The sequence below is a fragment of the Nomascus leucogenys genome, chromosome 4 (genome assembly GCF_006542625.1).
Source record: "Nomascus leucogenys isolate Asia chromosome 4, Asia_NLE_v1, whole genome shotgun sequence".
Taxonomy (NCBI): Eukaryota; Metazoa; Chordata; class Mammalia; order Primates; family Hylobatidae; genus Nomascus; species Nomascus leucogenys.
Genome location: NC_044384.1, coordinates 146,925,781 through 146,939,572, shown reverse-complemented (window position 1 = coordinate 146,939,572; position 13,792 = coordinate 146,925,781). Strand labels below are relative to the sequence as shown.

General features: G+C 39.5%; 1 protein-coding gene across 1 annotated transcript in view; it reads right to left on the bottom strand.

Annotated features, from left to right (window-relative positions):
• The window catches only part of CSMD1 (CUB and Sushi multiple domains 1), a 2,090,842-nt gene that overhangs the window by 524,721 nt on the left and 1,552,329 nt on the right, over positions 1–13,792 (bottom strand). Inside the window, exon 12 of the mRNA XM_003271406.4 lies at positions 2,130–2,242. Within this exon, the coding sequence (XP_003271454.2) occupies positions 2,130–2,242 (113 nt within the window). The remainder of the gene's footprint in view (positions 1–2,129; positions 2,243–13,792) is intronic.

The following is a 13,792-nucleotide window of genomic DNA, read 5'->3' as shown; positions in this document are numbered from 1 at the left end:
TGCCCACCCTCCACAAACAGCTAATTTTTTTTTGTATTTTGAGGAGAGATAGGGGTTTCACCATGTTGGCCACGCTGGTCTGGAACTCCTGACCTTAAGTGATCCACCTGCGTTGGTCTCCCAAAGCGCTATGATTATAGGTGTCAGCCCCCCTGCCTGGCCTGTTTTCTGATAATATAATTTATGAACAACTGTGCTTTGAGTCAAATAATATAAAATTATGTATACGCATAAAGGTCACTTTTATAAGTGATTTGCACTTTGTCTTCAACTGTTAGCTTAATATAGTACTCTGGAAATACGCATTTTTAGAATGTCTTCTACTGTTATAATCTCTTAATTTTTTAAAATCCTCAAATGTTATATTAGTTACGGGTTTTAATTACCTTTTTACCTTTGGACTATTCTTTTGTCAAAGATAATACATGACATTGAATTGGCCACCTCTCAAGGACTGATGGCCATTCACGTTTTTATGACATCTCATGGGTGGCTACTGAGACTCTTACCACAGCACTAATTAGGGTAAAATGTAATTATAATTAATGTGGTGTGGTCATTCACTGTGAAATATGACACATGGAAGAATGTTTACCTTTTAATGGGACTATTTATGTCTCTTCATAGTCAAGGATGCAGTTTGGGCACGAGGCTCCTCTCCTATTCCTGGTGCCATAAACCTCATGATGTGCATCTCAACGCTGCTGAAATGAATTTACTACAATTTGTGCTGTTGGGAAGTGTCTGGTATTTCACCGATGATTTTAGATTCTACCAAAGGCAGTAGTAAATGCAGGTCATGTGGAAAATATTATATCTCCACCATACTTTCTTGAATAACTGCACAGTCACATAAAAGTTCAACTGAAGGTCAGGTCTAAAAATTCAAATGTCAGGAGGTATTCAGCATTTGCCTCTGCATTCTAGTTTTAGTCATTGAATGGGATGTAAATATACAGTTTTTGTTGCAGTATTACTTTTCAAAAGGGTCATTAAGTCCCCAACACACCCCATGAGTCAGCAAGGAGGGACCTATTTTATGCTTTGTAGATGGGGATACTCCTGGGTGGGCCCACTCACTACAGGACCCTTTAACATGGTGACCCTTTAGCCCGCAGGGAGAGAGAGAGCAGCCATGCTGTGGCGTGTTCACTCACATGGACTCACGACAATGTCCCTTACCGTGCTTGTTGATTTAGGATTGGTGGATGCTTTTTTATTATCTCGTTCATTGATTTCATGGGTAATAACTTCTTGTTACATTTTTCAGCCCCTAAAACTATTCCTATGGTATATGCTTGGGAAACAAGAACATACTGCCTATTTACTCAAATTCAAAAAGTAGAATAAAATTCAATTCCAACAGCTCCAGATAAATATTCTCATTTTTACCTATACACATACACATCTATCAGTTCAAATATTTTAAGGAACTCAGTTACTAATGAAGGAACCAGTAAGATATTTTAAAAACTATTTCAAAGGAGTATCCAAACATCACAAATACATAGACAATCAGAAATACTGAAATAAATTTGCTAATCAATTTAAAAGTAATCAATATCCACAGGACAATAATTAATTGCATCTCTTTCACAGGGAATTCATTTGCATTTCAATGGTTCAGAAATTGTTTGCACTGCTGTCAGTTTTCTATAACTTGTAAAGTTGTAAACCAGCTCAAAAACAATGACAGGCACAGGAGTTTCATTTCAAATATTTGAATTTGGCTTATAAAAATTTATAATTGTAAGTCTTTTCAGATTCATTATATTGTCTTTTCTATGTTTGCTCACATAAAAAAAGGTTTTGGGAAACACCAGGCAATATGATATGGTCAAAAGATCCACATATATGCCCATATTTCGTAGCTTACACCTAATACTTCACCTCACTCTTTAATTTGGGATAATCACAGCACATACCATGGCAACCCGAGTTTTCAGAAGTTAAACATTCTCATTCACAAAAGCGAGTGTTAGCAGACTTTAAGGAAGTTCCCATCATGATTCCTATTTATCAGCATTGTTTGACTTGTTGATTTTACTTCTACCTAACCAATACAGAATGGTCTCTGCCCTCTGTTGGAATGCTAACTTCCAACCCTGTTAAGTGTATTCTCACCATACCTTGGTAAACAGCTTTAAACCCAGGCGACCCAATGCTGTCATCCGACTGCAGATGTAGCCACATCTGGTTGCTCATGCTGACGATGAGGTCAGGAACACTGGATCCCGTGAGCCTGCATGGAAGAGAAATGTCAGAGCTTTTACATAAGGCAACAAGTATATCGACTTCCACCTGAAAGGAGGGTCTTGCTGCTGTAAACAGCCAAACCCTAGATATACAGGTAGCAAGACACTCTTTCAAAGACTGTACAGCCTCTTGTCCATTATATTAATATTCAAACATCACTATCACTGGTGCTTTACAGAAATTATTCTATGGCCGCCAATTTGTGAATTTTCTTTTAAAAAATCAACTTAGGGCAATCAACCATCCCATATTCCTGGAACCGAGGGGCTTCCCCAGGTGCAGGAGTAACAGTGTTAAAACTGGGACAGTCCTGGAAAAAATATGGGACAGTTGTTCATCTGAGGTGACTAGAGATGTGCACGGTTGCTGTAGGATTGCACAACACCAGCCATGAAAGAGAAAGCATCTCTATCACAAGAAATTGTATGGGTTCATTCACAAAAGGTTTTCATTGTCTAGTCTAGAACTAGTATGTAAATTTATCACAAACTCTCCTTTTAAAATATGTTATAGATAATTATACATTAAGAGAATTTTGAAAAGAACAGCATGCATAGCTGAACTAGATTTGGCAGCATTTATTGAACACTCCCCCTGCATGTTAATGTCTGGGTCACACCAAATGTGAGTTTCAGTGAAGCATTCATTGTGTATTAACAAAACAGTCACATAGGGGCTGCTGTCAGCCAGTGAAAAGAAACACAAAATCCATTGACTGAACTCAACATGCTGACAGAAAAGCACGTTGAAATAGAAAAAGTGTAAGAAAAAAATCAATTCAACCACAACAAATGTCCCTAATCAAATAGGAAGCTTGACTTTCGGCAAAGTAGTTTCAGGAATATGAGCATATGATTTGCCCCATCAATCATATCATCTGTCTATCAACCCAACATCCTCACCTTAGGCAGCACAGAGCACCGGATTCTTCAAAGGAAGATGAACAACTGTCATTATATGCGAGTAACTCATGCAATGTTACACACAAATTGAAAAGAGGAAAATATTTCTGTGAATGATGTGCGGTAACTAAATATGTATTTCTGTCTTAAGATTTGTCTTTGTTGGCAAGATTGTTCTTTTTCATTTGCTTGTTTTGTTGGCTTGTTTGAAGAGAGATTTTTTCTTTCTTTCTTATTCATACATTTATTGAAGCATAACAAGCCAAAAAGCGCACAGATCATGAATGTCTAACTCCATGAATTTTTACAAAGTGAACCACCACACAGGTCAACCCTTAAGAGAACGGCCAATACCCCAAAGCCTTCTTGTACCTTCTCCCAGTCACCATCCTCTCCTCCCATCTTGCCAAACTATCAGTTTTACACCTTCTTTAATGTTTTTTTTACAAATGAAATCATATTATATACAACATTTTGTTCAACATTATGTTGGCGAAATGTATTCATGTTATTGTTGGTAGTAGCTTCATTTACTTCCATTTCTACATAGAATTTACAGTGTATAAACACAAGGAGGGGATGATTAATATTTTTAAAATCTTGAAATTTTTATGAAGATAATTGTAGACACATGCGGTAGGTAGTACAAAATAATATAAAGAGATCACATGTGTTATTTACCTAGTTTCCCCGACTGGTAACATCTTGCAAAACCGTAACAACCAGGATATTGACATGGATACAACCTACCAGCCTCGTTAAAACTCTCCCTGTTTTATTCATATTTCGTATGTGCATTTGTGCACGTAGCTCTGCACAAATATGTCACATGTCTCGGCTCCTGAATCCACCACCATAGTCAATGCAGGGCAGCTCCATTCCCTCCAAATTCTCCAGTGCTGTGCCCTTAAAATCACACTGCTGCCCCTCTTGCTACACCCCCTTCATTGTCCCTAACCCCTGCCAACCACTAATCAGTCTCCATCTCTAAATTATTCATTTAAAAAAATCATACAAATGAAATCAGAGGGTTTAACAACTTGGGATTCGATTTTATTCACTTAGCTTAATTCCTAGAAGATTTATCCCAGTTGTTGTTTCTACCAACAGTTTGTTCCCTTTTGTCGCTTGTTAGTAGGTCATGTTGTCGATATACCACAGCTTGCTTAATCATCCACCTGGTTAAGGTTTATTTGGGCTGATACTAGTTTTGGCAGATGACACCTAAAGCTGCTATGAACATGTGTGTGCAGGTTTTTGTGTGAGTGTAAATCTTCATTTACCTGAGATAAAAGCCCAAGAGGGCAATAGCTGCATTGTATAATCATGTTTAGTGTTTAAAGAAACTACCAAATTTCTCCCCAGACTGGTTGTACCTTCCCACTAACAATGTGTGAGCAGCCCAAATCCTTTGTATTCTCAATATGCATTTGGTGTTGTCAGCATATTTTTGCACTTCTCTAATAGCTATGTGCATTTAACTAATTGGTAATGATGTAAAACATTGTCTCGTGCCATTTATACGTCTTCTTTAATGAGAGGTCTCTCTTTTCTTCCTTTTAAATATTGAAAACTCTCTTCATATATTGTAGTGAAGACACCAGTCCTTGTCAGAAATTAGCAGTTTTGATTAAAATACAGTCAATTTTGGTAAGCGTTCCACATGCAATTACAACAAATTATATTCCGTAAGCATCAGTTGCAGGCATTTCTGTATATCAAGTTTGGAATCTGGCTTAGTTCCTTCCTTCCTTCCTTCCTTCCTTCCTTCCTTCCTTCCTTCCTTCCTTCCCTTTCTTCCCTCCCTCCCTTCCTCCCTCCTTCCTTTCTTCCCTCTCTCCCTGCCTCCCTCCTTCCTTCCATCCCTCCCTCCCTCCTTCCTTCTTCCTCTCTCCTTCCTTACTTCCTTCCTTCTCTCCCTCTCTCCCTCCTTCCTTCCTTCTCTCCCTCCCTCCCTTCCTTCTCTCCCTCCCTCCCTCTCTCCTTCCTCTCTCCTTCCTTCCCTCCCTCTCTCCCTCCTTTCTTCTCCTGCCTGCCTGCCTGCCTTCCTTCCTTCCTTCCTTCCTTCCTTCCTTCCTTCCTTCCTTCCTTCCTTCCTTCCTTCCTTTCTGTTACTATTCCCTAAGGTAAGTGAATATATAAAGGAAAAATATGTATCTTAAGTCAAATTCATGGTTTTGGGTAGAAGAAGGAAGAGGAAAGAAAACGTACTGTTTTAATACTATACAGTGAAAGAAGAATGTGTGCATAGCCCTTAGTTTTTCCCTACATGTTAACATACACATGGCACCTGGTTCACATGCAAAATGAGTAGAGGAGAGCGTTTTTCCCTTCTCCCTTTAGGCTTAGAGGTGGTGTCAGCACCCTTCTGATCTGTGTTCCCCACTCCCACTCGCTTCTCTCTTTTACACCGCTTTGACTTCGAGACTTACGCCACCATGCAACATGACTCTACCGCGGTCCATCATCGTCCTCTCCCTTCCTGTAGTCCCTGGCTTGTTGTCATTGCTCCCTGTGGGCAGTCTGATAATTCTAACCCAATAACTTTTCTCTCCACTCCACTGCAAGGTATGACATCAAGGTATGACCAGTGATTTCATACCTTGCACCTTGCTACTCTTTATCATAACAAACTTAGGCACCTAACCCCTCTTTCTGACGACACTGCAGTATCTTTTAACTGTAATAAGTGTGTACTTTTTGAAACACACTCCCCAATTCTTGGGGACCTCTACTAATGATTTGGTCACTTTTCTACCCAGCCTGGACAACATGATTGATACTCTGCTATTCTATCTTTCCAGCGCCTTAATTGTGTTAAAGCCTACTACCCAACTGTCATATCTCTTACAAAACCCCAACTCGAGATCAATCCAACCATCCACTCTCTATCTTCCCGTATGTGTGCAAAAGAAGGATGATGAAGAACTCGCTGATTTATACTGATATATATATATATATAAAAATATGATTTTCAGACTCACACTGGTCATATGGTGACACATTTTTTTCCTGAATTATACTCAGTGTATTTTTCCTATTGCCATCTGTTATTGCCCTAAGTCATCACCATTTTTCTCAAGCCCATTCCAAGCCCTTATTTCTCCTGTTCTCAGCAGATAACTTTACTCATAACTATGAGAGGGAAAACATTTAGGGCAGTCAAAACATGAAATACCTGCCTCTCAAAATCTCCTAAGTTTTTTTTACTCTTTTCACGTCACCAGCCATTGGCCACTAGAAGCAACTGCTGGGGGAGTTTATTTTCCTCGTACTTCTTTGATGTTTTTCACACCATTGTTTTCTCCCCATTTCCAACCTCTCCGTTGAACACTGATTATCTCACACCCACCCCACCAAAGTAGGCTCCTAACTCTGTCTCCTGATTCTGGCATTTCATCTCCCCTAGACATTCGACTTGATTTTAACTTATTAAAAACATAATTGTGATGTAGAAAATTCTTACACATTGAAAAGACTTATACTGTCTATTCAACTACTTTAGACATACCTCTAAGTCGATATATTTAGTTTCTTAAGCTCTGTACTGAACTTTGCTTTAATCTTATATTACTTTGTTCACTTGCATGAAACAGTCAGCAAGCACAAAGCCAGATTCCGCACAAAGTTCTTTCAATCAAATGTCAAATCAGGTTTATGTTTATTACTCATTTTGGAATTTATTTTAAGCCTGCTATGTGACAGTTATATTTATGGGAAGAACTGTAATTACAGCTTATTATAGTTATTTTAAAGCTAATTAACTTACAAAAATTTCATACAGTAAAAACACTTTTTAATTTATTTTTAAATTTTTATGTTATTTTATAATTATTTAAAACAAAAGAACTTTTGTTCCTCTTTCAGGTTTTGAGAACTATATTGGCTTGCTAATTTGCTAACACTGAGAAATGATTTCTTTAAAACAAAGAAGCAAGCAATATTGTTACCCTTTGCAACTGCTTACCTGTTTGAAACAGGATTTTCAAAATAATAATAACTAAAAAATAAAATAGATACTGGCTATGATTAAATACAGTAGGTGCTCAAATAAAGTCATCTTGTTCAATGTCATTTCATTACAATATTGATGAAGAAGACAGATTCCTAGCAGGGGTAGTGTCTGTATGGGTGTATCAGTCTACTCTCACACTGCTATAAAGATATTATCCAAGACCGAGAGACTGCGTAATTTATAAAGAAAGGAAGTTTAACTGACTCCTAGTTCCACATGGCTGGGGAGGCCTCAGGAAACTTACAAGCATGGTAGAGGGTGAAAGGGAAGCAAGGCACATCTTACAAGGCAGCAGGAGAGAGCATGTGAAGGAGGAACGTCAAACATAAAACCATCAGATCTGGTGAAAACTCCTTCACCATCATGAGAACAGCATGGAGGAAACTGCCCCCATGATCCAATCACCTCCCACCAGGTCCCTCCCTCAATACATGGGGATTATGGGGATTACAATTGGAGATGAGATTTGGGTGGGGACACAGAGCCAAACCATATCAATGGAATTGGCATGTTCCCCATGTCTGCCTGGATTTGCTCCCAGGTTTTCTCCCACATCCCAAAGCTGTGCATGTGAGGTTTATTGGCATTAGCTAATGAGCTGGTTGGAAAAGGAATGAATGAATGAATATAAATTGTTGTCAAATAAAAATGTGTCAAGTATATGACAATCATACAAATGCAGGACAATAAACAATGCAATAGGAAAGTGCTCAGGGAGCTGTCACATGTGTAAATGTTTTTGACCTCTCTGCGGGGAGGAGGTTTTCCTGACAATGTTCTCGGCAAACAAATATTTATTTATCCCTTGATGTAACCAACCTCCACCCCTACGACTGTCACTCATCCATCCACCAAAAATTGGGTAAACAGTAATCTTACATGTTTTCATTAATCTTTCTTAAAAGTGTGTATAGCTCACATTTATTTAAATGTTTAATATTAGAAGTGTTTTGGTCTTTATGCAGAAGCTTGGTCATGCTTTTTGCAAGCAGAAATATGCTGTAGGAACTTAACTCTTGTTTATATCAATTAGCCTAAGGGGAAATTGGTTTTGTTATACAAAGTTTTACTTGAAGTCACAGTTTCCAAAGACCTATTAATGATGTTAAGTGGGAACTTAACTATACTTTAACATTTTTCATAACATATAGTTACATAATTACTCTTGCTTTCTTTAACACAGCTCAATTTTTCCCTGAGTTGACTCTATAGTATTGTTCTGATTTAAACTTAAAAATAAAGTTATCCTAATGAAACACTAAATACATCAATCTATTTTTGATAGAAGAAAATGTAATTTTATTTTGGAGAAATAAGCCATCATATTGTAGCTGCCTGCCTTTTCGCCCCCCAGCCCTGCAGTCTAAAACTCTGTCATCTCCCAGGCGTGTTCAGCTCCAGCCATATTTATGTTTCCCCATTCTCCAAAATGATGGCATTTCTCAGTTCCCAGGGCTTTGCAGACCTGAAATCCCTGGATGGACTGTCAATTCTTCCTGCTAAGCTAAGAGTCTTTGAAGACTGTGAGGATTCTCACCGGGCATTTCTTAGCCTCTTGAGGCCAGATTAGGACTTTTTGCCTCTAGGTCATAATAGAATCTTTCACGCAATTCAGTTTCATAGACATCTGCTTCAACCTCCACCTTCTTTCAAATTCTGAGCTCTCTGGGTGCAATTCTATGTCTCTTGGCCACTTTATCCCTAGTCTGTAGTAAATAACATACACATTTTAAAAATAAATCCATAAATAAAAATATAAATTAATCGACATTGTATTCATTATACAGCTACATGTTTAAATTTTATAGGGATATTTCCAAATAATGATTTAAATCTTAGTGTTATCTTAGGCAGCATACCAAGGGCTTAACATTTGGAGATCTGTTATGGCTCTGTCATTAATTCATCTGTGATTTTAGCTAAATCATTTTATCTCTATTCCAGGTTCCTCATCTACGAAACAAGATAATTTTATTAATCCACCATGAAGGAATTCCTCAGACCTAAAATTCTATGATCTTTTGCACAGATTTCAGTGAAGATACTGCTGTCTCACATTGATAGGTCTGGTTGCAGTCAGTATCAATGCTGAACTGAAATCAACAGTGATTATTTCTCTAATTTCAAGTATGTGAAGTGGTTAACCCAAAATGCAGGAAATGACATTTGATTATGTATTTGTTCCTGTCTTACAACTAGAGCACTTTGTGAGTACATTTAACTCTTTGAGAATGTAACTAAACTCTTTCCAATGCAAATGTGTCAGTCTTCTCGAAAGCTTAATTACAACCACAAGATACAGTAACTTTGTGATGTTTTGGTTACTTGTGATTTTACTGTGTAGACAAGAACAGTCTCATCTCTGAACAAATCTTACCTTTGGACCTTGCTAAATGGTTCAATAGTTCTATTCTAATCTACGTCAAATACATGTGTTAAGGGCTGGGTGTGGCGGCTCATGCCTGTAATCCCAGCACTTTGGGAGGCTGAGGTGGGAGGACCACTTGAGTCCATGAGCTCAAGACCAGCCCAGGCAACATAGCGAGGGCTTGGCTCAACCAAAAAACAAAAACAAAAACAAAACGACAGATGGATAAAACCTAACTCTGACTCTGAAATCTTTCATCAACATAACCCAGTGAAATTCCCATGTCGTTGTGTGTATCAATAGTTTGCTTTTGGGAGTACTGAGTATAATTCTTTTGTAAAAGTATACATGTGTTTTTCCAATTCCCTGTCAAAGAATATTTCCAATGCTTCTATTCTGGCAACTATGAACAGTTACCATAAACATTACATGGTATAAATTTCATTTTTCTAGGGTAAATACTTAGGAGTGCGATTTCTGGGCCATATGATTGATGTATATTTACCCTCAGATGAAACTACCAACCTATTTTCCAGAATGGCTGTACCACTTGGCTTTTCCGCTTGCAATCTCAAAGGTTACACAGAGCACACATCCAATGGCGTGACATTCTCAAAAAGACAAAATTACAACAATAAATAATGAATCAGCCAGGCGTGGTGGCTCACGCCTGTAATCCCAGCACTTTTTTGAGGCCCAGACGGGCAGATTATTTGAGGTCAGGAGTTTGAGACCAGCCTGGCCAACATGGTGAAACTCCATCTCTACTAAAAATATGAACATGAGCCAGGCTTGGTGGCAGGCATCTGTAATCCCAGCTATTTGGGAGGCTTAGGTAAGGGAATGGCTTGAACCTGGGAAGCAGAGGTTGCAGTGAGCCAAGATTGTGTCACTGCACTCCATCCTCGGCAACAGAGCGAGACTCCACCTCAAAAAAAAAAAAATAAAGTGAATCAGTAAGTAGTTCAGGGTTTAAGGTGGGGGAGCCTGTCACCACAAAGGGATACTATAGTATTTTGAAGTGAAGGGAATGTTCTGTGTTCTGATTTTGCCGGTGGTTACACAAATCTACGCATGTATTTACAGTCATAGATATGTACAGACAAAAAGTTCTACTTTACTGTATATCACTTAAAGATAATTTGTTCAGACCTGAAGAAAAATTCTGCATGTGTCACGAAGTTGTCAAAATACAACACTGATGCAACGTAGCACCTGCAATATGAGATGCCTGGATCTTATGGGCATGTACCTGAATTAAAAAAAAGGGGGGGATGTACTAAACCTTTAATATACTCATTACAATTGTAAATTGGGCAATGGAAAAGTAAAGCCTGCCCTTAAGATAAAAACTTGCCTAAAACTGAACTACTTTGTAGTCTTTATGTTCCTTTAATGTCCATGAATAGCATAAATTGTTCAGAATGTGGAGAAAACACAGAGTACTTAATTGTGTGATTTAATTGACTACCTGCCTTAATTGGGTAGACACAGGATGAGCTGGAGATTAATAAGGATAAGTAAGGACACGGTACTATCTGTTCAGCACCTGGGAACCTGGGCAGAGTCATTCCTCTTGAGGATGGAGTAAAATACCAGTAATGAGTTTCAGAGATGTGTTGATAAATATCTCCGGAACAAATTGGCAGGTGCAAAGGAGCCGGGGGCAGAGTTAGAAGTCAACTCAGTTGTTTGATAAGCCAAGGCAGAAGGCAATTACGCTCTGGAAGGCCGTATTTGCACTCTTGGGTCTCTCACATATCTTCAGATACAGTATTGAGCAGGAACTAAGAGCAAGGAAAGTGAGTTACAGTTTCTCCACCTACCCAGCACCTAGCCAGGCTCCCAGGACACGGAAGATACTGATTCCATGTTTATTTACATAATGTGTAATACTGCAGAGGGCCGGGGCAGGTGGAAAGGAGCAGGAATCTGATTTATTAATCCAGCTGACTGAAAAATAAATCAAGGGAGTGCTTTTATTGAATAAATAATCATAGTATTAAATACAATGTTAAAACTGAAGGCAATTCATACATATACTGAAGTTATTATGTTTCCCCACGGCCATCACCATGAAATTAGAACAAGCTTTAGATTTCATTTACTTTGACCCATGCGCATGCCTCATTCAACTATGGCAGACTTTATTTCCTGTGCTGAAATCCATTACAGCCAGGTGGCGTAGAAGATGGTGTGACTTACATCAATCATTTACAATCGTTATTTTAAATTCACTAAACATTATCTGAATTATAAATTGTTCATGTGTGGAACTGCATGAAAAAGATCTAATCCAAACCTCTTGATCTTGCAGATCAAAGGGGAAAATAAAAGTTGACTGAAGCCCAAAGTGATGGTACTTTACAGATTTCCTTTACTGAGCGCAGCCCACACTATTTAAAAGTATATGGACTGCCAGTCCTCATGACATGGAGATCCTTTTTTCCATCCCCCTCTGTGTAAAACACAAGTATCAGGCCTGGTAACGGCACAATAAGCTACCAGAAGACACTGCTAAAAAGTGATAGGAGAAAGACAAGCTGGCCTGGACCCAGGACCAGAGAAACAGCAGAGCATGGGGTGACTTGTGGGCTATCACAAACAGAAGGCCACTCTGACCTGCTGTTTTCCACCCCTGACCAGGAAACAGAAGGACCCCAGCAAGCCCATCCCTTCTCCAGATGCAACTGTGACCCGTCTGACTACCAGACAGGCAGCACCACCACAAAGAAAATGGATGTAAGAGCCACACCAACAACAAACATCCAAGAAAGGCTTCATGTTCGTTGTGGTCCCAGGGCTGCCTTGTCAAAGGAAAAATATCTAAGAAGGCAGAACCTGCAAGAGGGATGCAGCTATATACGACATCTCACCTGGGAAGTCCCTGTGTCCCAGTAGGTCTGAGACTGAGTCTCCTCCCCAACCAGACACAGGGGGAGAGCGGGTGGAATAGGTGAGGGGGCACTGGAAAAAGGGGTCCCTCTGACCTCTCTCATCCCCTCACCAACATCTCCTCCAGCCCACCCAACCCCATGCACTCCAAGCCTGGGAAATCCTTCTGCCCCCTCAGGCAGCACCAGCAGACAGCAGTGGAGCCTCCTTGGGCACTAAATCCACTGAGCAGATCAAAGTAAACCCCTGAAGGCTCCAATAGTCAAATTATCATTGGAACCTCCTCCTCAGCCCACAAAATGGGCTGAGACCCACATGCCAAGCCTAAGCAAGCTACTTGCTTGCTAAAATATTAGGTGAGTACAAAAGCAATTGCAGTTTTTGCCATTATTTTTATTTATTTATTTATTTTTTAGATGAAGTTTGACTCTTGTCGCCCAGGCTGGAGTGCAGTGGCATGATCTTGGCTCACTGCAACCTCTGCCTCCCAGGTTCAAGTGATTCTCTTGCCTCAACCTCCCAAGTAGCTGGGATTACAGGCATGCACCACCATGCCCAGCTAATTTTGTATTTTTAGTAGAGATGGGGTTTTTCCATGTTGGTCAGGCTGGTCTTCAACTCCCGACCTCAGGTGATCTGCCCACCTCGGCCTCCCAAAGTGCTGGGATTACAGGTGTGAACCACCGTGCCCAGCCTGCCATTACTTTCAATGGCATAAATGCCATTACTTTCAATGGCAAAAACCACAATTGCTTTTTCATCAACCCAATAAAAGATGTAAATAGTACCTAGCAATACCTAACATGACAGACAAAAGAGCCGGGACACAATCATTGCACCAAGAGCCACGGAGATCACGGGTTGAATGACGAAAGACAATCAACCAACCCCAACAGAAATGAATCAGAGGTTGGGCTTCAGAGCCAGCCCTCTTAAAAATGCTTCAGTGATCATTTACAAATTATCTGCAAACAGATGAAAAGATAAGATAAATATAAGTTATAAAAATGAACTAAAAGGAAATTATGGAACTAAAAATACAATAACAGACGAGAAAACTAAAAATTGCTAGATTTGCTTAATACTAAAATTGAAATGAGCAATAATAGAATCAGTGAACTTGAGATCAATGGAATTCTCCTACATCGAACAACAGAGAGAAAACAGACTAAAAAATGGAAAAGGGGCTGGGAGCGGTGGCTCACACCTGTAATCTCACCTGGGAGGCCGAGGTGGGCAGATTGCCTGAGCTCAGGAGTTCAAGACCGGCCTGGGCAACACAGTGAAACCCTGTCTTTATTAAAATACAACAAAAATTAGCCGAGTGTGCTGGCACGCACCTATAGTCCCAACTAC